Source organism: Sparus aurata, chromosome 17, assembly GCF_900880675.1.
Source record: "Sparus aurata chromosome 17, fSpaAur1.1, whole genome shotgun sequence".
Lineage (NCBI taxonomy): Eukaryota > Metazoa > Chordata > Actinopteri > Spariformes > Sparidae > Sparus > Sparus aurata.
The window spans coordinates 15109321-15136924 of record NC_044203.1 but is presented as its reverse complement, the minus strand read 5'-3'; the positions used below and the strand labels follow the sequence as shown (position 1 = coordinate 15136924).

At 42.4% G+C, this 27604-nt stretch overlaps 3 protein-coding genes across 9 annotated transcripts in view; 1 reads left to right on the top strand and 2 right to left on the bottom strand.

Moving 5' to 3' along the window:
* triob (trio Rho guanine nucleotide exchange factor b) overlaps positions 1 to 10320 on the top strand; it is a 108427-nt gene extending 98107 nt beyond the window's left edge. For 5 of the 6 annotated variants that reach the window (XM_030393891.1, XM_030393888.1, XM_030393890.1 and 2 more), the window contains 21 exons: positions 16 to 164; positions 342 to 408; positions 517 to 620; positions 745 to 814; positions 963 to 1052; positions 1157 to 1249; positions 1337 to 1387; positions 1545 to 1622; positions 1951 to 2142; positions 2343 to 2520; positions 2614 to 3503; positions 4441 to 4691; positions 4811 to 4940; positions 5057 to 5084; positions 5230 to 5392; positions 5577 to 5698; positions 6002 to 6080; positions 6413 to 6613; positions 6720 to 6858; positions 7121 to 7307; positions 7511 to 10320. In XM_030393891.1, the coding sequence (XP_030249751.1) occupies positions 16 to 164; positions 342 to 408; positions 517 to 620; positions 745 to 814; positions 963 to 1052; positions 1157 to 1249; positions 1337 to 1387; positions 1545 to 1622; positions 1951 to 2142; positions 2343 to 2520; positions 2614 to 3503; positions 4441 to 4691; positions 4811 to 4940; positions 5057 to 5084; positions 5230 to 5392; positions 5577 to 5698; positions 6002 to 6080; positions 6413 to 6613; positions 6720 to 6858; positions 7121 to 7307; positions 7511 to 7914 (3666 nt within the window). In that variant the 3' untranslated portion in view covers positions 7915 to 10320. Of the gene's footprint in view, positions 1 to 15; positions 165 to 341; positions 409 to 516; positions 621 to 744; positions 815 to 962; positions 1053 to 1156; positions 1250 to 1336; positions 1388 to 1544; positions 1623 to 1950; positions 2143 to 2342; positions 2521 to 2613; positions 3504 to 4440; positions 4692 to 4810; positions 4941 to 5056; positions 5085 to 5229; positions 5393 to 5576; positions 5699 to 6001; positions 6081 to 6412; positions 6614 to 6719; positions 6859 to 7120; positions 7308 to 7510 lie in introns of those variants that run through there. The other variant, XM_030393893.1, reaches the window with a different exon arrangement.
* Positions 10321 to 14659: 4339 nt separating this feature from the next.
* On the bottom strand, positions 14660 to 22151 carry LOC115566740 (C-C chemokine receptor type 5-like). The gene is made up of 3 exons (XM_030392701.1): positions 21993 to 22151; positions 18925 to 19008; positions 14660 to 17130 (listed from the first exon to the last, which is right to left on the bottom strand). The coding sequence occupies exons 1-3, from the start codon at positions 22031 to 22033 to the stop codon at positions 16032 to 16034; spliced, it is 1224 nt and encodes a 407-aa protein (XP_030248561.1). The 5' UTR covers positions 22034 to 22151; the 3' UTR covers positions 14660 to 16031.
* Positions 22152 to 24262: 2111 nt separating this feature from the next.
* Positions 24263 to 27583, bottom strand: LOC115566851 (C-C chemokine receptor type 2). 2 transcript variants are annotated; one of them, XM_030392878.1, is made up of 4 exons: positions 27411 to 27583; positions 25977 to 26128; positions 25706 to 25878; positions 24263 to 25218 (listed from the first exon to the last, which is right to left on the bottom strand). In XM_030392878.1, exons 1-4 carry the CDS (start codon positions 27413 to 27415, stop codon positions 24505 to 24507), a joined length of 1044 nt encoding a protein of 347 aa, XP_030248738.1. In that variant the 5' UTR covers positions 27416 to 27583; the 3' UTR covers positions 24263 to 24504. The 2 variants fall into 2 exon arrangements, with proteins under 2 accessions (XP_030248738.1, XP_030248737.1); XM_030392877.1 differs by lacking the exon at positions 27411 to 27583 and adding an exon at positions 26707 to 27383.
* Between the last annotated feature and the right edge of the window lie 21 nt (positions 27584 to 27604).

Genomic DNA, 27604 nt, shown 5'->3' with positions numbered 1-27604 from the left:
CTCCCTTTTCCTAAGTCACTGGAGGATCGTCCCAGCTCTCTGTCTGTAGAGCAGGGGGACAGCAGCTCTCCCTCCCTCAACCCCTCAGACAACTCCCTCCTCTCCTCCTCTTCCCCCATCGATGAGTTGGATGAACGCAAGTCGGGCTTCTTCAAGAGGAGACAGTGAGTTACAAACCCACGTCTTGTTAGTGTTCTGATAAACAAAGTGGCTTGAGTTGAATCAGTTAATCACCTTTGTCTACATTTATGTGCTTATATGGAACATCTCTGATGATCATCCAATGCTGAGTGCATTATGTTTGTATTACATGGTGACAATTTCTGTTTTGTGTCTCTCAGTTATGTGCTTCTGGAGCTGGTGGAGACTGAGAGGGACTATGTCAGAGATCTGGGTTCAGTGGTTGAGGTAAAAAAAAACCGAAACAAACAGATAATTAAATATCTTAATGTAATTGTTCAGTGTTTGCTGTATATCACACGTATATTACAAATGAGCTGACTTTTGTCCTCTCAGGGCTACATGAGCAGGATGAAAGAGGAAGGAGTTCCAGATGACATGAGAGGAAAAGACAAGATCGTCTTTGGAAACATCCATCAGATCTACGACTGGCACAAAGAGTATGCTGGCATTTCTTCAGTTAACATGCACTTGAAATCCCACGACAAATTGAAATTGTATTATCTGCCCCAGTGTGAGGACAGGCAGGTTAAATCTTGTATTTCTCTCTTGGCTGGTCTGCAGTTTTTTCCTGGGAGAGCTTGAGAAGTGTTTGGAGGATCCTGAAAGGCTTGCTCCTTTATTTGTCAAACAGGTGAGACACCTCTTAACATTTGTGTTATTCTGTTAAAGGGCGGAATATCAAATATCAAGTATTGAATTTAAAAGAGAGAGTACTGGAAAGATGTTTTCTAAGCTGTCATATTTGTTCACTTTGCTTTCTGGTTTGGTTCACATTGCAGGAGCGAAGGCTACATATGTACATCGTGTATTGCCAGAACAAACCTAAATCTGAGCACATTGTGTCAGAGTACATTGACACTTACTTTGAAGTAAGATTTTAAACCTTTTTACACCCACAGAATATCCGCTATGTTGTATTGTCCAAGTGATGCATATTCCCTAGAGATGATAATATTCTTAAATTTTTCATCAGGATTTAAAGCAGCGGTTGGGTCACAGACTGCAGATCACTGACCTGCTAATCAAACCAGTCCAACGTATAATGAAGTACCAGTTACTGCTGAAGGTAAATTGGCCATAATGTTCTGACCTTGTAGGCTTTATTCAGGCTAAGGAAAAATACATATATATCAACATTTTAACTCTTTTGCAGGATCTTTTCAAAATTTCTAAGAAGGCTGGAGTGGATATAACAGAGCTGGAGGTAAATGATGTCCAGGTTTAAGCTCAAACCTACTTAAAGTGATGGTGTTCAACAATCCATTGTGTTTGCAGCTGTGTGATTACCTGACCCACTTTTCCTTTCTACTTGACACGCAATTTGTCTCTTTAAGTTTGTTTGACTCTCATGTTGCCTATAGAAAGCTGTGGAGGTGATGTGTGTGGTCCCCAAGCGCTGCAATGACATGATGAATGTTGGGCGCCTTCAAGGTTTTGAAGTAAGACTGCTTTTCATCCTCTTAGGCACTTTTGCATGTTTGCGTGTGACCAATATACTAAATGAAAGAAGGTGACAATGTGAATAAACGATTCCCTGCAAAAATCAATGTGTAGTTCTAGTCATCTTCCACTAGGTGTCAGTGTGTACTCATTTTGCAGATGTGCATAAGCGCTGTAGACAGTTTGCCTGGTATTAGTTGTTGCTTTTTATTTAATTTTTTTTTTCCCCAGAACAAACGGTGGGAGAAAAACATTTTTGCATGCCTTCCTCAACCTTCTGAAGCTTTCTTCTGTCCTCCTTTCCCTGCACCTTTGCTCTGTCCTCAGGGTAAAATTGTGGCACAGGGCAGATTGCTCCTCCAAGACACCTTCATGGTGTCAGACCAAGATGGAGGACTTCTGTCCAGGATGAAAGAGAGGAGAGTCTTCTTGTTTGAGCAGATTGTCATCTTCAGTGAGCCCCTGGACAAAAAGAAGGGCTTTTCCACTCCTGGCTACCTCTTCAAGAACAGCATTAAGGTGAGTTCAGCTCATTAAGATTACAAATTATTGCGCAAATAGTAAGCCTCCCACAAATGATAAAATAGCAGAACTATCAGTGGATTGTATGTTTTTATGAATTGTAGGTTGCCAAATTTCACCGTCTTAACCTTTTCTTGACCCCTTCCTCTTTCTTCCTCCTTTTTTTCTCTCCCTCCATCTCTGTATCATGACTGCAGGTGAGCTGGTTGGGTTTAGAAGAAAATGCAGAAGACCCCTGCAAGTTCACACTCACATCCAGATCGTCAAGTGGCAACCTGGAGAGATATACCCTCCATTCAACAAGTCCTGGAGTCAGTCAAGTCTGGGTCCACCAGGTCAGCCAGATACTGGAGAACCAGCGCAATTTCCTCAATGGTAAGAGAATAAGCAAAAAGGTCAAAATGAATGAATGAGGTGAATAATCTCTGGTTTAATGTGTGAAATCTTGTCCCTCATCTTCTCCCACAGCTCTGACATCCCCCATAGAGTACCAGAGGAACCACGTTGGTGGTGGCGGGCCGGGCGGTCCACCCAGCAGTAGCAGCAGCAGTACTGGTGGCCTGCCAGGAGGCAGCAGCTCTAACAGTACCTCCAACATGGGAGGGGGAGGTGGCGGTGGCGGCTCTGGAGGATCAGGGAGCAGCTCCTCTTCTCTGTGTGGCCCTCGCTCCCGACCCTCTCGCATCCCCCAGCCATCCTCACGCCTCCCCCAGCCCGTCCACCATCACCATCCCCCGGGCCCCGAGGGGCCCGACAGATCAGCAGGTATGTGGTCACCCTGCCACCCTCAGCCCCTCCCCTCTAACCCCTATTCAGACAGCACCACAAATGGAGAGCTGTTAGCCTCAGAGGTCCCTAAGATGAGGAGGCTGGATAGTCCTCATGGAAGTAACAGTAATAACAGCAACAGGTCATCAGACAGCATGGAGGGCAGTGTCAGACCCGCTCTGGGGGGCTTTGAAGAAATCCAGAAACATCAAACAGCTGGTATACCACAGATGGCCGTGGCACCTCTGAATTTGCCCATAAAAAGCCCTCGAATCGGGACAGTTTCTCCTCTGATTCCACCTCAGTCCCCTGGAGGAGGAGGAGGAAAGGAAGCATTTGTACCCTCCAGCCCAGCTCATAAAGGCAACCCTTTCTGGGCCATGGTGCCTGCCATACCTCCCTCTCTCGCCAGCCGGCCTGGTTCCTTCTCCTACCCCAATGACAGTAGTGGAGGAGGGGACTCTTTGGGCAGAGGAAGCCATGGGACACCCTCTCATCACCGCCACTCCACCCACAGTAAGGACATAGATCGTATGAGCACCTGCTCCTCCACCAGCGAGCAGTCCATACACTCTACCCAGAGCAACGGGGTAAGATGCCTAGTCGAGGCCCAGGCTTCAGTGAGGCCTACTCACTAGTCACTAACCCTGCCCTCACTGACTGGCTGTCAGTCAGTCACCCTGCAGCTGGCTCTGAGAATGGCTTGTACATGCAACGACTACCACACTGGAGATTAACGGCTATCTGAGTGCACTAACTTCAGCGATACTGTGTGTGAGAGAGAATCTTCTGACCCGTCCAGAATGTACTAACAGTGTGGATCTGACTTATAGAGCAACTGTTGTATCTGCTTTCTTTGACACTGTCTCTAAGCTTTAGTATGTGTTTGCTTCTCAACTGCAGCTGTTAGACACTAATAGTTACCACATGATTTTAAAAACAGCGTTTTTCTCTCATCTTTTTAACCATTTTTCACCCTTTTTCCTGTCAACTGTATAGTCTGAACTTTGCAATGGTCAGCCATGACGCAATACCAGCTGCTATTTGCTTCAACCTGCTGTCCATTTTCAAACAGATCAGTATCTTTTTGTCAGAAAGGTTTAGGGTTTAGCTTTACGTCAGCTTCATTATTTTCTTGACCACAAAATGTTCCTTATCTGGCCATCTCTGACTGGATTATCATAACTTCTGCTTCACAACTTCTCAGAACTTAACTTTTTCAGTATAAAGTGACTCTTCACTCATCACTGTTGACATAAACGATTGCTTTAACCATGAAACTGCAAGATAAAAAGCATTATGCAATGCTTCTTTTGCTGCATGCATCAAACATATTAGCAAGGCTATTCCTGTGTTTGTAACCGCCAATCAAATCATGCATTTGATTGTTGTGAAACTACTGCTACTGAACACTTCTGTAGCACCCTTTTCAGGAATATGTTTGCATGTCTATATATGAATGTGTTGGTTTATGTGCCGATGTGGCCTGATGTAAATTTAAAGTGTTACCCTCTTCTTCTCTGACAGAGTGAAAGCAGTAGCAGCAGCAGTGTGTCCACCATGTTGGTGACCCAGGACTATGTGGCGGTGAAGGAGGATGAAATCAGTGTGGTGCAGGGTGAGGTGGTCCAAATGCTAGCCAGCAACCAGCAAAACATGTTCCTGGTCTACCGGGCAGCCAATGAGCACTGCCCTGCCGCCGAGGGCTGGATCCCTGGCTACGTTTTGGGACACACCTCATCCTCCATCACACCCGAACTCCCTGAAGGAACCATCAAGTAAGAATAAGAGACACCTCTCCTGTTCCTGAGATAAACAGGCACGTGCAAATATCCAAATTCTTCATTCAATGGAATAGAAACTGAGGATTTCTCCCTTTTGGTTTGGTTTGCTTTAGAAAATCACTATCATGGCACACAGCGCTCCGTATCCGCCGAAAGTCTGAAAAAAGAGACAAGGAGGGCAGGAAGCTGGAGAACGGCTACCGCAAGTCTCAGGACGGCCTGGCCAACAAAGTCTCTGTCAAGGTAGGAAACGTGATGATCACCACACAAACTTCAAAGTTAATTTAGCTCTCTCTCATTACTTTACACTGTAATTTAGACAACAAATCTAATTGTCTCTTTGTGCATTTTCATTACAGCTTCTAAATCCCAATTTCATTCATGATGGTATGTACACATTCTTGATTTTGACCAGGGAGTGGATGAGAGTGTGTGAAAATTATTAAGCAAATGTAAAGAAAAACTTTTGATGGGTTACAATGCATGCCTATGCATCACTTATCATCTTTGACCTCTTTTCCTTTCTTCCCAGCTCCCCCAGAGTTCCTCATCCCTGTCAGCGATGTAGCATGTGAGAGTGGCGACAGTGTTACCCTGAGGTGTAAAGTGTGCGGTCGGCCCCGGGCCACAGTCACCTGGCGGGGACCCGACAACAACACTCTGAGCAACAACAGACACTACAGCATCACTTACAGGTGACAGCATGTGTCTTGGCTTAACTTGGTGTTTAAATTTAAGACATAGTATACAAGAAGTCTTCATGATGAGAAACATGAGGTGCATCATGAGGCCTTAATTCTAAGAGATTTAAAATTCTGCTAAATGTTTGCCATTAAATGGAGAAAATGTTTATCTCTCTATCCTTCTCTCTTGTTACAGTGAGACAGAAGAGGCGACTCTTCATATCCTGGGCGTGTCTGTAGAGGACAGTGGTGTGTACACCTGTGTCGCCACAAATGTATTAGGCTCTGTCACCTCCTCTGCCAACATCAGAGTCTCAGGTGAGAGTCCTGTCATGGTATAAAACATTTAACTATTCACTTGTGTATGCATTAATAGTTGAACACATTCACTAACAACTATTGTGTTGTCCTTTGTAGCGCCTGGAGGAATGTTTTGTCAGTCTAAAGCTTTATTATTTGGTACATTGTGTTACTAAAAGAAGCTAAGTTATGTTTTTTCACCTGTTAAAACTGTAACCATTAATCAACCTTCTACAAACAAAGCCACAAAAAAAGTCTTTGCTTGGAAAATTCACTGGCAAATTTACCATTTACCTACATACATACCATGTATGTTCTCAGGGACACCTGATGATGGCACTGAAGTCCTTTGGAAAAGCAGCTTTGAGTCCCACTACACAGAGATCACTGAGCTAGGAAGGTGAGAGCGTACCGATAAAACCTGCTAGACTTTAACTCTCAATGTTTGACTGTAATGTTATGTTTTCTTGACCACATCAAAGCCAGTGAATTATCAGTATTACTGACATGACTACCAGTATCAGTAACAGTGGGAGTGGTAACTGGCTTAAGAGGAATTGAAATTGCTTGTTAACTGACTACAATTCCTGCTTTCTATTAACATGTTGTAGATTGTTCTGTATCAACCCCCACTGATTACGCCTGTTTCAACCAGTTCAGGGAAATACACAACAGTAAAGTGAAAGAAGTCACACAATATTTAATAGGTACTAAATCATCTCTTCTCCCCAGGGGCCGTTTCTCAGTGACTAAGCGCTGCGACCAGAGAGGGAGTAAACGGACGGTTGCGGCGAAACACGTCAACAAGAAGCTGCTGCGTCGAGAACAGGTGCTGCAGGAGATCAGACTCCTGCAGACTCTGGACCATCCCAACCTGGTCAGGCTGCTGGACACATATGAGACGGCCAACAGCTATGTTCTTGTGCTAGAGATGTAAGTACAGTAATGTCTCCAGGCCCTTCGTTGTTGGATGCAAAAATACATGTTTTATCCCTGTGAAAAGTGGCTAATAACAAGTGCACTGTGTGTGTGTTTTCAGGGCAGACCAGGGGCGTTTCCTGGACTATATAGTGAGCTGGGGCAATCTGACAGAGGAAAAGGTGGCACTGTATCTCAGAGATATTCTGGAAGCTCTCCACTACCTGCACAGCTGGAGGATAGCACACCTGGATCTCAAAGTAAATACATATTCATACAACAGCAACAACAATAAAGGACAAGTAGAATGATAGATTAGACGATCAACTGAGAATTAATTGGATATTTTCCAGTTTCCTTAATCACTTTTTGAAAATGTTCACATCATTTTAAGTTGAGTAAAACAATATAAGTATCACAAGAGTCAGCCATAAACTGTAAACAATACTATAAGCTGGATCCCCGTCTTGGGAACGATGTTTCTTTGTGTCAAACATCAATGTCTTGCTCCTGCTCCCGCAGCCTGAGAACATCGTGGTGGAACATGCGTCCTCCCAGCCGGTGATCAAGCTGACAGACTTTGGTGAGGCCGTTTATCTGAATCCTCCGTCGCCCTACATCCACCCTCTCGTGGGGAGCCCAGAGTTTTGTGCTCCTGAGCTGGTCCTGGGTCAGCCTGCCTCACTGATGTCTGACCTCTGGAGCTTAGGTCTGTAACCAAGTACAAGTAGTTTATAACTAACAGCCATACGTAACTTTAGTTTGTAAATAAGGTTGAAGTAACATTCCAGTTCTCACTTCAGTACTCTTTAAAAGTTGCACACATCCCATCAATTACTGTACTGCTACCTAATTGACTCACTTACCCATTGATTGATTAATTTACTGGTGTATTGACTGAATGGCTTACAGGGGTGGTGACCTATGTTATACTAAGCGGCGCCTCTCCCTTCCTGGATGAGAGTTTGGAGGAGACGTGTCTGAACATCTGTCGTCTGGACTTCAGCTTCCCAGAGGACTACTTCCAGGGTGTGAGTCCAGCTGCCAGGGACTTTGTCTGCCTGCTGCTCCAGGGTGAGCCGGAGCGACGGCTCTCGGCAGCGTCCTGCCTGCAGGAACCCTGGCTGCAGCCTCATGGTGTGACCAACAGAGACACCACCTTAAATCATACGCAGCCATCTCCAAACCATCACACCTCACATCTGGACACCTCCAGACTCATTTCCTTCATCGAGAGACGGAAACACCAGAACGATGTTCGTCCCATTGGCTCCATTAAGGCCTTCCTTCAAAGCCGCCTGCGCAACCACATTTAACAAGTCACTGGGTGGACATGACAACAACATTATCTCTAGGATGTACTGTAAGAAATCCCTTCCTGTCCAGAAGGTTTACTTTGTTCAGTTGAACTGTGTTAAAACCCTACTGAGAGGACCACCAGCAACATTTCCACTATGATCCCCTCTTCCCTCACCAAGCCACAAATGTCCTGCTGCTGCTGACTGACTGACCTCTGCTGATAAACCCTTTGACTCTCCCCCACCTCCCCCTTAACCTTGGCATATTGTCATTATGCCTGCACAACAAATGAACTGTTGGAATCCATTTGAGATTCCAACCCTTGACCTTGCAGGGAGAAAATCAAGCTTTCTCTACAAGCCGGCGTGAGCGAGTCTCGTGCTGTGGACAGTGTTACACAGAGAAAATAGAATACTGTATATTAAGAGTAATTCAGGCTGCTTTCGGTTGAACACAAGACAATGTTGTTTTTTTTTGTAACGAGAGATTACTTTTTGTAAATGAAACCATGTACAGTGAGGAAACAGAGAACTGTCTTTATTCATACCTTTTGGAAAACAAAGGTGAATTAGTAACTAGAAAGAAAACAAGAGAACTGAGACGTGTGGCACCCATCAGCAGGGTCCACTTATTCGAGAGTAAGATGAAGACCAAAACCACGTTTGCCAGAAACACATTGTAGTTACATTCAGTGCAATAGTTTGCTTATCTTAACGCCCCCGTTCAGTTTGAAAGTTGAAATCATTTCAGTTTGCGACACAAACTAAATTAACTTGAACAAGTATTAAAGTCATTCGGCAAAGCTTCTCAGATCTCTACCTGCATCCGCCTTATTTGTAAATAACGTATTCCTGCCTTCCATTCTCATTTTGAAGAATTTGTCTCGGATAAACAAAAGCTATTTCATTTGCTGAGTATTAGTGAGTCCGTGCAGTCGCTCCCTGCGGACCCTCAGCAGCTGGATCTCACCTCTGAACAAACCGCTACTAGAAATGCACTCGTATTTTGCATCAATTCCCATGTGCAATGTTGCAGCTTTAACATTTATGCAACTATTTATGAAGACTTGTGTTGTAGCCGTATTCTTAAAAAGGCATGTACGTACCTGGTACTGCGATAGATGTCTGTATTGTGTTAACTCTTATGTATTAAGTTCAGTATTAATATCTGCAGAACCCCCAGACAGGAGGAGGGTTTTGGGAAATAATGTATAAAAATGTGTATCTATAAAATATAGGCACTTATGCTTTCATTTTGTCATTGTTATGTTTTTATTTTCTGTAACAAAACCAAAGTTGACTATGCTTTCTTTTCCTGCTAAAATGTGTGTTTGTTTTTCTTTTTGTTTTTATGATTTCTCATGTTAAGTTATAATGTACCACACTGAACCCAGGCGGATGAGTGTTTACAAAGGTTCAGTTTGGCTTTATTTATTCTTATTGTAATAAGAAATTGTTTGGTGGTTTATTGCTGAAAAAAACAACAACTAATATTTCACTTGTCTTTTTTTTTTTTTAAAGCTGTGCACAAAGTGGTTTGCTGTGTGAGTTCGTTTGGCTTTTGTAGGTAGATTCTGGTGTATGTCGCTAGATTTGTTTTAGCATCTCAGTTTGACGTCATGAGACAGAATTGGTTGATTTTTTTTTATGAGAAATGCGTCGGGAAAAATGTCTCACTGTGGCCCATTTAACATGGATTTAAAAAGATTGGAGAAAGCATTGTGCATTTTAGGACAAAATACCAACAGTTCAAATATATCCCTTTGATAAATACCACTCAGCATGAACAGGTCTGTCATAAGCGAGATCTCTTACAGTTATTTTCTTTTGAACGTGTTCAGTAAAGAAGTTGGTTTTTTTTAAGTGCCAGTTGAGTGAGTCGACCTAGAGAGGTGGGTGAAAAAGAAAAAAATGTGCATTGCTTCTTTATTTTATTTGAAGGTTATTACTGTCAGTTAATCTGTTAAAGAAGTCAGTGACATGTTGAGTTCATGACTCCTGTTGGTCTGTACAGTGTAAGTCTCTCATTTTGTGTCATTTTATTTATTGGTGTGGTTCTGGGTTTCCCAAAATCATGCCGTTAATCTGTTTATTGAATTCTCTCAAAGCCTATTCAGTGAAGAATATGATCTAAGAAATGAAAAATGACTTTGAGGAACCCAGCCTATACATGATGTAAAGATGTACAGAGAGGGTCGGGCAGTTTGCCCTCACCCAGGATGTAAACCTCATAACTGTCATATTTTAAATACACATGGAACAAGACTGCAGCAATGTCATTTTGAATGTCTTCTTATGACTTATTTTTACTTTTGCATGTATATTTCTTTGTACAGAAGATTGTGTTTACATGTTACTAAGTGTTGTAAATATTTTATTTTGTCCTCTGTTATTTTGCCATTAAACGTACAAGGAACAACTAAATGGTGTCACTCTGCGTGCAAATACAGGATGCACACGTACACCCACATCTGAAAATGTACTGTAGTTATTCTAGAAACTATGGTTATTCATTCATCATTTCGCATAACCTCTGAGGGCTGGGAGGCGAGACGATAGCGTATTCCTGGCATGAGTAGAAGGCAGGGGAAAAACCCTGAACAAGTCAGCAGTTATTAGAAATTAATGAAAACGGGAATGGTAAACAGATTCCATACTGTGACATGAAGGCTAACTCTAAACTGACTACTTCATTGTTTTTCATTTCGAACAGCAATCCGTGAGAAAAGCAATACATCAGCTTCACACTTGGTCTCACCCTCTTGCATAAAAAGTGTGCATGATACATGTGATATTTAGATCAACGAGGGAAAAACCTTTTGCAAAAAATGAAAGGCAAGATAAGGTGAAAAAACAAGAGGATGCGTACTGTAAAGTGGATGTGTTTACCATGGTGAAGATGTGTACCTGTGATAACGCATAAAAAAAAGCAAAGAGGGGGTGTTGCTGATCTTATCTGTCCTCTGCAGATGTTGCTGTTGTGCATGAATTAGTTGACTGTTGTCTGATTGCGAAGAGTAATTTCCCCCGTGCCTTTAATCCACTTCTTTCTCGTGCTTTCATGATGTGTTATCATACTCTGAGATCAAAATCATAGAGGAAGTCACTGATCAACTATAGTCTTGTTCAAATACTGACAAAATTAAAGTTTTGTGTTTTACTTTAACCTGTAACTAATGTTTGATCTGACAGTTTACCTCACACAGAGAGTACCTGTGTCTCTGCAGGTGGCTATAAGAGAAGAGAGAAGAAGGGAAAAGAAGAACTATTCTTACAAGGTGTGAAATCCATTTTTGTTTTTCTTGGTAGCAGAAGCAGCATATGTTTTGCATGAAACCACAGAGGACATATCTGTACAATCTCTACACACAACCCTGTGATCAAAATCTCATGCAAGAGCTGTTAAGTGTGAAGGTGGTGCATGCATAGTGTTTTTCTGTTTGACACCTTTCTGAGTGGTTTGTGCTCGACCGGTGAAAGCTGCATGGTGCAAAGGTATTTTTATGGATTTTATTTATTTTTAATAAAATTGATTTTTTAATCAATTGGTTTTATTAATTTCAAATAAAATCAATACCACCCCCACCCTTCTATTGTTACAGTTAATCTGCTTTAGCATCTGGGCATGCTTCTGTCTCCTTCACCCACTGAATTCAGCATTCACTCATACAAAGAAATCCCTGTCTGACTCTGACTTTTGGTTTCAACAAGTGAAACCGTCCAAAAAGATGAATGACACAGACACATTGAGTAATCCACGCCTGCCTCCATTAGCAAAAATAACATCTCACCATCTTTGAAGAATAACTAGAAAGTCGGTCTTGTTACAGAGAAAATTACGGGAGCATGACCTATACACTGATAGCAAGCAGATAACCGTGTTACACCGCAGTGCAGTCAGGTTCTGCAAGACCACTAGATGGCACTGGAGAACTGATGTTGTGTTTAATGTTTGATGATCGCACACTCATGAAACAATCACTGGATTCTCTCAAATTCTGGAAAGCAACAGAAACTAACCAGTTTCCACCGACAGGTGACAGTATAAAGGGTTTTACCACATTGGCTACAAAGGTAACACTCAGGAAAACCGTTGTTGGTTTGTTTGCAAAAGACTGAATTCTGTTTTTTATGGGTTAGGGTTAGGGAATCTTTTTAAACCTTTTTGGGAATCTGGCATTGTACTATTGGTCACCTTGTCATGTCAAATCTGTCAGAGTGTCTGTTTAAAAACTTGAATATAGGCAGAAACAGTGTCCTGTCCCCTTAACAGTGTAGGGTAAGTCCCTCCACTCCTCTCATCGTCTAGTTTCAGAAGTGTTGAAAATTTCCTTAGAATGAAAGAATGATTATTCAAATCATGTTAGATAAATTACTTTCTACTGTCTTACTAATTGCAAAATTTCGAAGCAGGCAGTTCTCGGGAATCTAAAGGTTGCTTTGTTGTCAGAAATTGCCGTAAGTATACAAGAGGCACTCAACTAATGGTAATGCTTTTGGTTTTCCATGATCAGAGACACATTCTTTGTTGTATCTGCTTGCTGTTGTTTGCTATGTTTAAACCTGTTTTGCCTGATATGAAGATCTGTCCTCTCGCCACTCCCCTCTCTAATGAGGACTGCAATCAGAGTCATCTTTTGTCTTTAGCATTTGTTATCCTCAATGCAAGTATGTCGTGCCTGGGCAATTGTCTTTGCATTTAGTATCATTGAACCACAATATCCGAATAGCATGTCTGAAAAACTATGTTGTTATCAGTGACGTTGCTCTGGATTGGCTCATTTGTTACCTGTCATCCTTGGAGATGCCTCCTTTCTTGTGCGGCTCTCTTGCGTGGGGTTCCCCAGGGGTCTACTCTGGGTCCACTTTTACTTACTAAATATATGCTGTCCATGCTTACACATAATTAATTTTCATCATTGACATTATGACATTATTTAAATTGCTACAGGGATGATACACGACTGCAAATCTTTATGAAGTCTGCTGCTACTAATGTGTTTTTTTTTAATTATATCCTGCCTTGTTGCCTTTACCGTCTGGTCAGTGTGCCTTATCTAATGATGTTAAAAAAAATTTGAATGGTGTTTTGATGCTCAGGTAACTACTTCAATAGTGCTGCCTCGTCCAACTGAAACATTTGAATAAGATCAAGTCATTCCTTCTTTTCTGCAGAGCCAGGAAAGGTGATCCATGCTTTTATCCAAAGATGATATACAGGCTTTAAAGGGATAGTTCGGGTTTTTTGAAGTGGTGTCATATAAAGTACATATCTATAGTCGATCTGTTCCCTACCGTAATCACCGATCAGCACAGCCTCAGTTTGGAGAAGTAGAGAGCCGCACCAGCCCAGACGCTCAGCTTTGTACTGCAGTGAACGGGGTCCAGAGAAAAAGCGAAATTAACCACCTAAAACAAGGCTCACCTAAAAATTTTTACATCAGTTCAAGTGTACGTTGTATAGGTAAAATTCACACCGCTTCACATCGCTGTCAGACCGGCCTTTCTTTTGGCAATACATTTTCTAAACTGTAGAACGTCCGTATCCCTACGCAGTTACGCTAATGCGGAGGGATACGGAGAGTTAAGTTTAGTTTTTATTGAAAGTAAACCTCTCGTCCAGCAGCTGGGCCTCGCGCTGTATTTCGCCGCTCGCAGATCACCTGTTGCCCAGTTGCGCTAATGCGTAGGGATACGGAGGCTCTACGGTTGAGAAAATGTAGTGCCAAAAGAAAGGCCGGTCTGACAGCGATGTGAAGTGGTGTGAATTTTCCTCATACAACGTACACTTGAACTGATATAGATTTTTTAAGGTGAGCCTTGTTTTAGGTGGTTAATTTCGCTTATTCTCTGGACCCCGTCCACTGCAGTACAAAGCTGAGCTCGTGATTATGGTAGGAAACAGATCAACTATAGATATGTACTTTATAAGACACCGCTTAAAAAAACCCGAACTATCCCTTTAAACAAGTATAAACAACTGACAACATCAGGTTTCCTGAGGGTCTCAGGCACGCAGACTCAGTGTCCTCTTTAAAATGTGTTCTTAAAACTCACTTATCTCGTGTCTTTTTCTTAACTGATGGGATTTGTTGATGAAGGATCTCAGGTCATCCAGGTCATGGTTATTCTAAGTGCTATTTCGGAGGACAAATCCAGTTGCCTACAATATAGCACTTACAATGATAGGATTTGTTGTATTTTTCTTCTTGCTTCGTGATTTTGTATTTTTCAACTTTGTTTTTATATATAGTATTTTATTTTTTCTTAGCACCTGGTCGCCTCCCACAGATGCACCAAAGTGATTAGAAGAAATGCTGAGAAGCTGCGTTGGTATCAAGTCTACACACGTCTACAGTACACTCTCTCTGCTGTTTAACATCATCTACCGTACAGATCAGAGGCACACCACTAAGCACTGAACAGCATCTCATCTCACAAGTCACCACTGGTGTCTGCTGTTCCATGTTCAGGTGATCAGGCTTACATCAACCCGTTTGGGTTTCTAGGGAGGAATCACTCCGAGCAGCCGATCGGACTGGGTGGATTGTTTGATTTCAAATCATGACAAGCACTCTGTCATGACTGAGGCTAAAGAAGTGGGTGTCACCTGGATGTAGCAGAGTCAGTGCCCCTTCTACTACTGATGGCATTGCTAAGAAGTATATAGCAGACGAAAATATAATCCACATAATGACAAGAGGTCAATGCAATAAAACATCAGAACACATAAGAAAACAACCAACAGAAAACAAACAAAGAATTTATCAAAAATGTTGGGCATTTTATTGAAAGAAGGCAGAGACCTTATATGATCCATTAATATTTCACATTTCCAAAAATATCTGCTTGTGTTGGCGTGTACTGGCTCTGTATATCAGCATTAACAACAAAAAAATATCTCAAACCTCAACACGAAGCTTTTTCGACAGAATAGAAAAAAAATACAATCGAGTAGAAAAACATGATAAGAATAAAAAAAAGGTAAAGATACCGCAATGCTGCTGATAACGTCATGACAGGATATGATGTAATTCAGCAAAGGAAAATGTTCAAGCCTGCATTACAAAAATGGAGCACATACCAGACAGGGAGCCTCTAATGAGAGACACTATCTTGTGGTATCATGATTTGGTGTGTATGCACCTTGACCAACTAGAAACTACACAAGCAACAGGATTACATTTTGATCTTTGTAAAGCAAAATGACGTAGAAATCATTTTGTGATTTGGCAGTGAGACTGTCTAGAGTCACGCAACTTTATGAAAGTGCAAAACTTAATCAATATAAAAACTGGCAAGTAAATATAACAAGTCAAAGTTAACCATAAGACCACAAGCATAATCAGCCAGAAAAGTATAATCATTGACTGAAATGGAACATAATTCATACATAAATTCATGACATCGTTCCCCTCAAAACTTTTGCCTCAGAACTCTTTTCATGAACTCTTTTCAGAATTTGGCAGGCGAATGCTAATTTTCTTGCACACAGACTGCAAAGATGAAACTGGCGACTCGCTTACATACTTCCCCTTGAGTTTGTGGTTTACGTGAGGATGAGGTTAGGTGCAAATCTGCTGCTACAGATGCTGTGAAACCTGCAGAACAAAGGCTGTCAGGTGCACTGGGAGCTCTATGACGTGCAGCACTTTGTCAGAACGGATGCAGTTGTGCAAGTGGACATCAAGTGCGAAGGAAAGGTAATATTTGTTGCGTAAAGCTGTTTCCCCTTATTGACCGACATGTTCGGGGCCTAAGTTAGACTCTTGGTTATCTCTTTTGGCAGCTGACAATAAAATGAGGCCGCTCACGCGTCTGATGCTGACGTTGCTGACAGCTGTTGTAGGTGACACAGTTTCTCGCTCTCAATCACACATGTGATCAAGAAAAAAGGGGAAACCAGAGTTCAGTTCAACACAACAACTGACCTAAAATTGCCAGAACAGATACAATCTCTTTTACAACATTTTTTTTTTTTAGTATCTAAAATATATTCACAGCAACCTTCCATTGTACTTTTGCACACCAACATATTCGATTAGATGTCACGATAACAAAGATTTCTGACGTCACAGGAAACCTTTTTCAATGTGGAGATGGCAGATAAACACACCAAAACCACTTCCCCCACTTCACACAGCCGTGCTCCTCTCATCCACACTGGTGGTCTGAGAGTAGACCGACCCCGTGATTCTATCCTGCGGCAGATAGACCTTTATCACCTGGCACAGTCTGCAGGGTGTCCTATTTATCAACCTCAGAAGGTGCCTCCTGAACTTCTCCCCGACAAACACATACAGGATGGGGTTGAGGCAGCTGTGGGAGTAGGCGACGGCCTCGGTGACTTGTAGAGCCAGTCGGATGGCCTTGCTGCTCTCGCAGTCCGTATAGCGGTCCAATAGCTCCAGGGCGCTGAAGAACGACGCGATGTTGTAGGGAATCCAGCAGCAGAAGAAGACAGCCACCACCACCAGAACTAAACGGATGGCCTGTTTCTTGGATGACTGGCTGTATAGCAGTCTCCACACGATCTGGGAGTAGCAGAAGCCCATGATGACAAACGGGATGAACAGACCCAAAATGTTCATTTTGAAAAGGCTGAACACCCTCCAGAAGTGAGAGTTGGCTCCACCGCTACCCCCCGATGTAGCTTTGGGGAATGCAGGGTAGCACTGAGTTTTATTACCTTTGCCACTCTGCTCACCGAGAAAGACCAGGTCAGGGAAAGAAGCCAAAAACCCAGCCACCCATGTAACAGCAGCTGCGATCATTCCGAAGGATCTTGTCCGTGCTCTCATAGCGTAAACAGCGTGCACCACAGCCAAGTAGCGGTCGATGCTCATCAGACTGATGAAGAAGATCCCGCAGTAAAAGGAGATCTGATAAACGCCCAGGACGATTTTGCACAGGGTGTCCCCGAACAGCCACTGGTCGCGGGCTTGGTGGGCGAGGAAGGGAAGGGAACACACCAGGAGAAGGTCAGCCACAGCCAGGTTGAGGAGGCACACGTCGGTCATGCTGCGGAGCCGCGCCCCGCAGGTAATGACCCAGATGACCAGAGAATTACCCAGAAGGCCGACGAGGAAGAAGATGGAGTAGAGGGCTGGAAGGAAACTGGCCCCGTGAGGCTCATACCGACAGAGACCGAAGTCCTCCGGAAATTCAGTGTCATAGTCATAGTAATCTGTGGTGTTTAGTGTGAAGTCCTCCACGAAGGACTCTGTTGTAGAGCTAGTGAGAAGCAGAGGAACAAAACCAGTAAAGAGAAATGAATGATCATGAAGTCTTATTTCAGCTTAGTTTTCTTAATTTACAACAGTCTTGATTAAGGTATCTATCTATAAATACAGTAACCTCTGTCTGTCTGTCTGTGTGTGTGTGTGTGTGTGTGTGTGTGTTCCTCAAATATCTCTGCGGATCAGGATCAGACTGACCTGAGAGTTTCAACATGGCTGCTGCGTGGTTCAATGGTGTGATATTTCGCATTTGTTTGGACTGCAATGATACCGTTAATAAATTATTTCATAAATGCTTTACAAATTCCACGAGCATTGTCCACCGGAGCCACTACAGTCACATGCGCACCAGAGCCAATCACTGCACACCGTGGCCACGCGCGTACCAGAGCCAATCACTGCAGAGCCCACCGCGACCCCCAACCTTAAGAAACAAGCAGATTTATACCTGCAGCGGCGCGAGCTCGACCGGGATTTTGCCGGCGGTTCGGTTCCGTTCTGTTCTGTTCTGTGCATCTAAACTGACTGTTCTGGATTAATGAGATTAAACGAGTCTGGACCGAGTCTGTTCGGGTCTGAGGAGATCCGGAGACGCGCGGACAACAAAGTGGAATCGGAATCTGTGGATGTTCGTGTGTAGCTAGCCGCTAGCTAGCAGCTGGACGTGCATTGGCACGTCCAAAACCGGACCTAGGGTAAATAATGTCCGCCACGCTTTTTCGCAAACATCGCCGTCACGTTTGCTTTGTTTCTGGTGCAGGAAGAAACGGTAAAACGGGCTTTTGTCACGAAAGTGTCCAAGCAGCAAGTTTGGTTGTTGAGGAACAGGAAGTTGTGGGAGGGACCTAGGCGGATGATTGACATGCAACGACGGTCGGTGTGTGTGAGAGTTGAGAGATTTGTGACATTTAGCGTGTTTGAAGTGTGTAGTTAGTGTGTTATGTAGTGTTTGGTGTAGTGTGTTTAGTGAGTAGTGGAGTCGTTTTTTTGTTTAATGAGGAGAAGCTGAATGTGGAGCAGGCAGTGCAGCTCTTCATTCAGCTGGAAGGAGCTCAGGCAGACCTGAGCATTGCCTGCATTTAAATGTAAATAGTTACATATAACTTTGTAAATGTTTTAAATGTATGCACACATTTAGATAAACAACAATTTATATTTGCATTATAAGTAAAAAAAAAAAAAAAAAAAGGATTGTTAAACATATTTGTGGTTAAAAAAATCTAACTTTTTCTACTCGGATTTCATGTTTGATTTTAGGTCCATTGTGTTAATACAGTATGTCAAAATAAATAAAATAACTGTACAGTCACACATGTGAGGTTGTGCTGAAAATAATGACACCCAGTAAAGCTTTTAAGATGAAATATAATGGCAAAATCAAAAATAGTCAAAAACAGCCAATTATACCCTGGAATATCAGATTTCACAACAAACCTAAATATCCCTGACGTCCCACCTTCAAACACAGCCTCATTTGGCCATCCATGAAAAAGCTGCTTAACCTCCCACTTTTTTATAGGAATACACATTTCTTACGGGCACTGCACTAGTATTTTTAAAAACGAACTCTATGAGCTGTGAGGAGCGTTTTAAGACTTCCCATATGAAACCCCTTTCACTGAGACAAGCTGCACTGTCAAAACAAACGAGCAGCAAGAATGCAGTTGTGAAATTCCTCTGCTTAAGATAAGAGCAGCGAAGTGAGGCGGTGGACGCCAGTGAGGCACAGAGATGCATCCAAATCGCAACAAAAGGTGGAACCTGAGTCAGCTGCTGCTTTCAGTCTTACCTTGGTACGTCTTCAATGGGTGTATTCACACTTAAGCCACCGAAAGCACCGACAGAAATGGTGGTGGTGGCCATCGTCAGCTGCCTGGAAAACATTTAAACCCATGACCTACTTTGTGAAGACAAGAAAAAAACAAAAAGGAAAGCTGCACACACCCTTTCTCTGTCCAGTTTTACATTCCTTTTCTGCAGCCCTGACACAGTTTTGCACGTTTTTCATAACAGAGCTGAGTCCACGTTAAAGAAAACCTCTAAAAATATGCATTTGAGATTCTGGTGACTTTCTTTCATTCATTTCAGCTGTTTATGTTTAGGGTACATATGGTAACCACATATGCCTTCTCCAGTGGGATATGTTTTAAATCTCATAGGGAGCGTGCCTGTGTTTCCACATTTCTTAGAATTTTTTCAAAATTAGGCCCTATGTTCCCACATTTCCTTTTTCATAAATTTGTATCAGATTTTATCCCCCTTTCTCCCAATTTGGGAGCCAATTACACCCCTAACCCTAAACCCTCAAAAAATCTTGTGGGAGGATAGGGCTTAAATAGACGGGAAATGTAGGAACACAACACCTAATTTTGAAAATGTCCTAGAAATGTGGGAATCTCATATATGTATGTCAAGCTCCGCGGCAATCAGGTTTAGTATGAACAGAAGCAAGAATCAATCAGTTCTCCACGGCAAACGGCTCAGACGCGTTGATGGTATAAAAACGCATGCCTCTCTACGCGACTTATGACCTCCGTTGTTCACAGCTCTGATGCACAGTGTTGGTGAGCACAGTCCTGTCATGATGTTAGTTATTGGTTAGTTATTTCCTGTTTTGTAGTTGTGTGTTGTTGTCACTTTCCACCACTTGCGCATATATGCAAATAGGGACCCAAACGCAAAGCACAGAGGCAGGCAGGTAACGGAGCAAAAAGAGGAGCTTTATTTAGCAGTTGAAAACAGTTGAAAGTCCAGAAAACTGACGAACCAACGAAGAGTAAGGGTACTACACAGGCTTCAGTCCAAACTAAGCTAACCAGGGCGTGACGACACACACAATTCAGCACATGTGTAAGGGTGCAGCTTATTAAGGCTTCTATAGTCTAGTTTTTACTCGTATATTTGGTGGTGAAGAGTAAGTAGATTGTGGATAGTTGCCACAGACAATAAGACAGCTACAGGTTGTTCTAGCAACCCTCAGAGAGGTTTGGTAGTTTACTTGTATCAGATTGTATCTCTCAGAAAGTCTCAAGGTGATCGAATGACGCACTGAGCAGAATTCTTTTTTTTTCCTAAGTGCTGATGAGTTGTCCTGAGGCGTTGCCTTCTCAGTGTTTCTTTGGTAGAGATGGTGTTGCTGATTAAGGCAACAAACTGTATGATGTACAATATGGTTAAAACAATGCATTGATTGCTTTTTTTATTTTCAACCTTCTGAAAGTCTTGGCACCCCCGACATAGATGAACTAAAACAGCTGCCCAGTGTTTTAAAGTGTTTAAAGCAGATGCTAGTTTGCATCAACATCTGTCCCTATGTAGCTTCTAAGGGCTTTAATGAGAGTAGAAAATCAAACCACTGAAGTAAAAAAAAAAAAAAAACATCAAAAGATTTTATGCTAAATAACAGGACTTGGCAGCTCCCTTAAAAATGTTTGCTGCAAATTTAAAGGGAAATACTGGAGGAGTTCCAATACCTCCAGTAACTTTACACGGAAAAAGCCGTCCGAGCAAAGGATGTTTTGCGGAACGAAACTTAACAAATTTCCACTGGAAGATGCTCTGGTGGATCTACTGCAGCTCTGTAAACTCCTGATGCATTTGCAGAGTTTATGCATTTAAAGGGGCACTATGTAGTTTTGGAGAGGAAGATAGATAGATAGATAGATAGATAGATAGATAGATAGATAGACTTTATTGATCCCAAGCTGGGAATTTATGGAAAATCAAACTCAGAATTTACAATGTCAATGAGGTAATAATACAAACTGGGTGAAATAAATGTTTTCATAACTGAATAAGCAAGCCGTGCTCAGGGGAAAACAAGGTCCCCAGAACCCTGTTTGAGGCCAGAAAGGTGGCAGGGTCCGCCAAATTAAACAGCGTAAAACAAATTTGAAATTGTGTTCAATCTGTCAGTGAAGATCTTTTCACTATCTTTCTCATAATTACATTTTCTCCCCCAAAAACAACATTGTGCGCCTTTAAGTTTTACGAGTTTTACGCGGTGTAAATCCATAGTGTCTCTGTACTGTTGCTGTCCATGTAGAATTGACTCATGATCGCAATGTCATCAATGCATCCTTTCCTTCAAATCCATTCTAAACATGAATGTGAAGGAGCATAGATTTGCTATCCCCTGGAATCAAAGCAAGACAAGCTTAAGTCGGGAAAAAAATGCCCTGAGACCTTAATGGTCACACGCTGCATACTGTATATCTTAGTGCGTTCCTTTTACTCTGCTAATACTGTCATTACTGTTTCATCTTAGCGTATTAATACATACCTCCTGCTGTTGCTGTGCTCTGAACTCAACTTCTGGTTAGATGCTGTCAAACTGTATCCGTTGCCTCAGTACTTGTACTTGTAACTTATCAAATCTAATATGGATCCAAATACTTTAAACTATCCACATACAGCAAACGTTACTCAAATAATTCTTTTAGCTTTTACTGATTTTCTTTAAAAAGGTAAAGTCGCTGTAGTATTAATATACATATGCCATTGCTCTGCCTTCAAAAGTCATGCAGTAAGTACTGATTTCTTACTATATGCTTGAATTGTATTGCTCATAAACACAAATGACTGGTCCTGATGTAAGGTTAGTGTAAGTCGATTCTTTTCAAAAAACCTGTTGAGCTCATCGTCCACTAACAATTGTACAGCTAATTTCAGAGACCATTCTGTTTGCAATATGCCTGGGTCTCTATTTTCACTCTGACACAGCAGTATTGAAATGTCAATGTGTTGTTAACGGCTGTGGATTTATCACAAGTAGACACGTTGGATATGACACTTCAAAGCATGTGCATGTAAAAGTGAAAAAAGTAAAAAAAAAAAAAATCAAAAAAACAACTTTACCTGCCAGTGCTGTAAACAAAGGAGCTGATAGTGGTGTTCATTGTGAGTCACGAGATGCAGAAGTGGACGTCCAAGTCAAAAGATATGATCAACAGTGCATCCGATCGGATCATGTGCTGTACAAAGGAAATCAAATATGGTTTTAACACTACAAAAGAAAGGGTGTAAAAGTGTGCAACCTTGCTACACCTTGTTACTCCCACCCCCTAACCAAAATTCAGGGGGCTTGTGGGTATGCATACGAAAGAAGATGGTTTGGTACTTCCTGAGGATGCTTTCGAAACGTTCATGTACGAGCCGCAGTGTCTGCGGATACACAGAACCGCGAGTCCACATCTGCATGCTCTAATAGCTGCAGGCTGTACTCTGGTCAGACCAGCAGGCACCCACAGCTGAGCAATGTGCACAGGCTTGTGCTTTTCTGAGGAAGTGATACTACTGATGCAAGCTGCCGGTGCAGTCTAGACTGGCAAGAGTTTTAACAGAGAGCATAGGAAGCAAGTGACGTTCTCTCTGCAGGATAAAGTTTTGACTAATATCTAAGGCTCTGATTGAGGTGTGACTACTGCATACCACAGAACTTACCACGTGTTATGCATCATTTTGAATAAATCAGTAGCTGAAGGTAGCTGAAGGTAGCTGAAGGTGCGAATGACCAAACGCTGGCCTGTTAGTCGGGGAGGCTGTTGTTATATGACACAGATGCACTGCTCACGCACACTCCGTTTCAAATAAAATTACACACTGCCGAGAAAGACGGCCTGAGACTCATCCATGTAGTCTCTCATGTCAGATATCTCCTCAACTCTACCTTACGCTTCCAATAACAATGGGAAGAAGTGCAGGAAATACCCAAATACAGCCAGGGTATAACAAATTGCCTAATATTTACAGCAGCAAACGTTTATATGAATTCAATGGTTTTCCCCCGACTTAACACAGCAAAGGTTCAACACTTCAGCCCATTCTCTCTGTGCACAAGACAGAGAACAACTGCAGCACTCCGGTCAAATGCAACACCCCGAGCTGGCAAAATTGAATGCAATACACCGACGGTTTTACTTTTATGAAGCAGGAAAAAAAGGTGGATGCCGGGTTGGTGATGGGCAAGCTTTTCCAGCGGCAGCAGTGCGTGGCAGAGAAAAGCTGTGATTGGGGTGAGACTGAGTGTTAATGTTGATTCAATCAGCAGGTTTGTCAGCTGGTTACAGTGGTGGCGTATGACTTCCGTGTCCTGTGGGGCTAGCGCTGAGCTTCATTTTCTGTAAGAGCCTCCTAACTGTGGAACGCCATACCACCTGAAATAAGAAACTAGGCCAACTACCAACCTTCACACAAAGCCTCACAAAGGCCTGACTGTGTTGTGCAGCCCGCTTTCTCTCTCGGTCTCCACAGCGAAGAGGATGCGGTGCGGTGCGGTGCGGTGCGGCCCCCCCCCATGGCCTGCTCAGTCGTCCTCCCTGACTCACATTGCTCACTTTATACAATCTACTATTCTGTATGTGACATTCTCATACTCTTTTGTGCTCTGAACGTGCAAAAATCTGTTGCATGTCTGTCCTTCCTGAGAGAGGGATTACTCCCATGTGGCACTTCCTGAGGTTTCTTCCATTTTTTTTATTCTAAGGACAGAGGATGTCACTCACTGTGTTTTCTGGCTATAAAAATGAAATTGGCGTGATTTGATTTAGAACTACAAAACACATTGCTCATGGTATTATTATAATAAATTAATAATCAATTAAAATACTGGCTAACTTGGTGCTAACTTTGTTTGCCGGATTCAGTTTATGTTTCATGTCCATGCACGTGTCAAAAAACGTTTCGAATCAGTATCGCTTGGCTGTGCGCTGCTTGCATGTGCCGAATAGGGGGTTATTGTTTCACTATTATTGTACTAATGTTTTGCTGGTTCCTGCTGCTGTGCATGGCTTGCTCGCTGTTTTGAGAAAGCCTATTTTTGTTGCTTTTGCTGTCTGCACATTTTAACCACCACCTCACTAGTTTCAGAACATCTCGCAAAAAGGTCCCGCAGTTGAAGATTTTCGCTGGCTGGCTAAACAGTGGCACATTTACAGAATTGTTATATAAGTAAATGATATGAAACGGAATTGTTTTGCCACCTTAAGCTCATGACTGGTGATACGCCTCTGTGGCAACATGCTTAGCTTGTGACATTTCACACGCAAGCCAGAATAATGTTTACATTCAAAGATCAACAACATCGAGGAAACAGATTTCTTCAATTACTATAAAAAGAAAGAGCAATCAATCATCTAATTTTCTTTATTTACAATCTAGTACTACACATTACATATATACTTAGAATTACATACGTCTTCATACATTTTCAAAACAAGTAACACTTAGAAGCGCTAATCATGCAGAAAAATCACTCAGACATGCGTGCACACTCTTCCTTCTGGAGTCCCTGAATTAATAAAACAAAAACCATCATGACATCACACATGCAACGAACACCATCGCAGGAGCAGGGAGTGTTTTATCATTCCTAATATTCTGATCTCATAGGGGTGTTGGAAGTTTCTTTGTCTGTGGTGTGGCTGGACATCCATCTGCTTTGGTGCTGGGGGATGCAGCAGGGGTATCTAGTCAGCACTTTGCCCAGTGACTTCCTGAACTTTTCCCCTACAAATGCATAGATGACTGGGTTTACACAGCAGTGAGACAGTGCAATGATCTCAGCGTAGTGAGTGGCAGAGCTGATTTTGTTTATAGCCTCGCAGTTGTTTAGGAGGTCGAACAGCTGCAGTGTCTGAAGGAAAACTGTGACATTGTAGGGGACCCAGCACACCACAAACACACACACTATAGAAAATATCAGCTTTACAGCTCTGTCCTTTTTGGAGTTTCTACACTTGTTCAGCACAACCAGGATTTTCACATAGCAGAAAATCATGATGGGGAGGCACAGAAAAAGGCCCACCGTGTTCTCACTGAAGTTTCGCAGCATCTTCCAAAAGTTCGCCGTCTCCTCTGGATAGAGCGGCTGACACTGGACGCTGTTATCATCCGGATCTATCTCCAAGGAGGCAAAGATCACCTGAGGGGCCGCGGCAATGACGGATATGACCCAGATAGTGACGCTGGCTATAATTCCATAGTTAAGGGTCCGGGCTTGCATGGCTGCAACAGCGTGGACGATGGCCAGGTAGCGGTCAACGCTCATCAGGGTCACAAACACTGTCCCACTGTAGAAACCCAGCTGAACAGAGGAGCAGAGGGGGGAGCAGAGTCAGAGCAGGATGTGGTATACAGTGACAGGTGTCAGTCTGAGATTCTTCATACAGCCACATTAAACGGAGAGCTGTTTCACCTGAGATCACTCGATCACACCTTGATTATTGTAAATTAAAAAACTGCTGCAACATTTATTAATAGATATTATTAGAGATGTTGATAATTGCCAATAATACCTTACTCATGTGATCCACCATTGCATTTACACGCTGACATTTCAGATGTACTGTTTCATAATTGAGTGAAGGCACCAGCCTAAACATAACCTTTCACACCTTACAGTGTAACTACAAAACCACAGAAAACGTAATGTGACGATGTAGGAGGAAGTGATTTCTAATAGCTTGTTAGTAGACTACACCCTCTCTACAGATCTGTAGAGTAATTTGTCGTTTTTTGGTGTTATAAATGATGATAATAATAATAATAAAATGAAATGTTTAAAGCCCCACCTGATAGACTCCTGTCATCAGTTTGCACAATGCAAGGTTCTGGGCATTGACGGCCCAGAGGGGCAGGGATGCAGCCAGTATGAGGTCAGACAGGGCCAGGTTGAGGAGGCATACGTCCGTCATAGTCTTCAGCTTTATGTGCCGGAGGAGAACCCAGAGAACCGTGGTGTTGCCTGTGGAATCAATTCAAATTATTTCATTGTATTCTGGTTAATGCCATAACATGTGCTGAGAGAGAAATACATGTTTCTTTTTCTCTTTTTGAACATACCTATAAGGCCTAACCCAAACATCACATAGCAAAGAACCATGAGAACTCTGGCTCCATCAGGCAGATCTGGACCAAGCTCCACCTCACAGGTGGGCCCATAGTCGTACGTCTCCAAGTACATGGAGGAGTCGTTCTCTGACAGGTTCATGTTGCTTTGAGAAAAAGAACAGGATCGGTAAGGATTAATTTGGGTAAACACGGCTTAGTAAGCAAGTACTATATAAGAAAAGTTCATTTTTGAGTTTCATTCCCAGCTAGTAAAATACCAACTTGTCAACATATTAATAATTGTCATTTATTTCACTGAAATGCAACTTTCTAGGAAATTCCCAGGTAATGAAAAGCGAAAAACCACTCATTAGACTAATAGACTTAAAATTTTGCGTTTTTTAAAGGGTAGCACTAGACTGGTCACAAAAATTAAAACAACAAAAAACAACCTAGGCTGTTGGACTTGCTGCAACATGTGATTTAGTTCAAACTCAACACAAATTTGCATTTCTCTGGGAGATCTGAAATTCAAATGTTACCTCCAGATCTTTAATTGAATTGTAAAAAAAACCCTGGTTTGGCTGACAAAAATGACCACCTAAAATCCAAATAGAAATGACTCCTTTTTTTTTTTTTTTAATAAGCAGTGACATCTTGTTGTCTTTAAGCCAGCTCTTGTTCTTATAGAATTTCTTTAAATTTCCATTGTTAATATAGAAGTAAATCTACGACCACTTACTTTATCAACAATGTGATCTTTTGACTGCTGAGTCTGTTTTCTTGCGGTGTAGAGGGCACGCTCCCCTTTGTTTGGTCTGAGGTGTTTGTAACAAACTTTCCTCCACTATCAAATCTACAGGAAACAGAGATAGAGAGACAAAACGTTTTCTGGCACACCGTCATGATGAGTGAACTCTGTATGTTCCACACTAAACATTAGTGGCAAAAACTTCCTGCCCTTTAAGTTGAACCTTTTAGATAATATGCATCATGTGGTGAGTCATGTCCAACAGGCTTGAACTGCTGCTATTTTAGACCTTAAAATAATTTTCCAAATGTGACGGAAATCCACAGCGATAACAGTGTTTTAGGCACTGTCGCTGAAGATAACTTCACAGTACCTCCATCTGAATGTCGGTAGTACAACAATTCTTAACAACAACTTTCACGAGATACAACAATTATCTTTCTATGAATGGGCCTGTCGCAGACTTCCTCTTGATGTGACCATAATCAAATATGGGGGATCTCTTTGGAACCACATGTTGTGCTTTTTTCTCTCGCTATCATCACAAACCAACGCCGACCCTCACTTCCTGTGGCTGACGGTGTTTACACACACACACACGCGCATACACACATAATCCTCCAAGTGTAGGAGGTGAGAGAGATGAAGTGTGTCTGGTAAAAACGTTTTAAAATTAAAAAGTTTAAAGTGCTTACCACATCGTCCGCCAACCATTCACTGCTCCTGAATGATCATGTTCTTGTGTTGGGCATCAAGCCTGCGTGTCATCCTGTCACCTTGCATTGCTCGCTTTTTGTGTCAAATCCTGCTGCAGAGCTCATTTCTGGTAAGGTGAGCACTGGGGTTTTGTTGTTTCCTCTGCATTGTGTCAAACTTGCACAGAGGTGTC

Excerpts from the sequence above, each read along its gene's own strand:
- LOC115566740 (XM_030392701.1), bottom strand. The coding sequence starts at position 22,033 with ATGAACACCACTATCAGCTCCTTTGTTTACAGCACTGGCAG. Across the intron at positions 19,009-21,992 it reads TTTGTTTACAGCACTGGCAG|GCAGCTGACGATGGCCACCA; the intron begins GTAAAGTTGTTT and ends AATGTTTTCCAG. Across the intron at positions 17,131-18,924 it reads CCCATTGAAGACGTACCAAG|CTCTACAACAGAGTCCTTCG; the intron begins GTAAGACTGAAA and ends GCTTCTCACTAG.
- LOC115566851 (XM_030392877.1), bottom strand. The coding sequence starts at position 26,870 with ATGACGGTGTGCCAGAAAACGTTTTGTCTCTCTATCTCTGTTTCCTGT. Across the intron at positions 26,129-26,706 it reads AAGATCACATTGTTGATAAA|CAACATGAACCTGTCAGAGA; the intron begins GTAAGTGGTCGT and ends TTTTTCTCAAAG. Across the intron at positions 25,879-25,976 it reads GTTTGGGTTAGGCCTTATAG|GCAACACCACGGTTCTCTGG; the intron begins GTATGTTCAAAA and ends TTGATTCCACAG.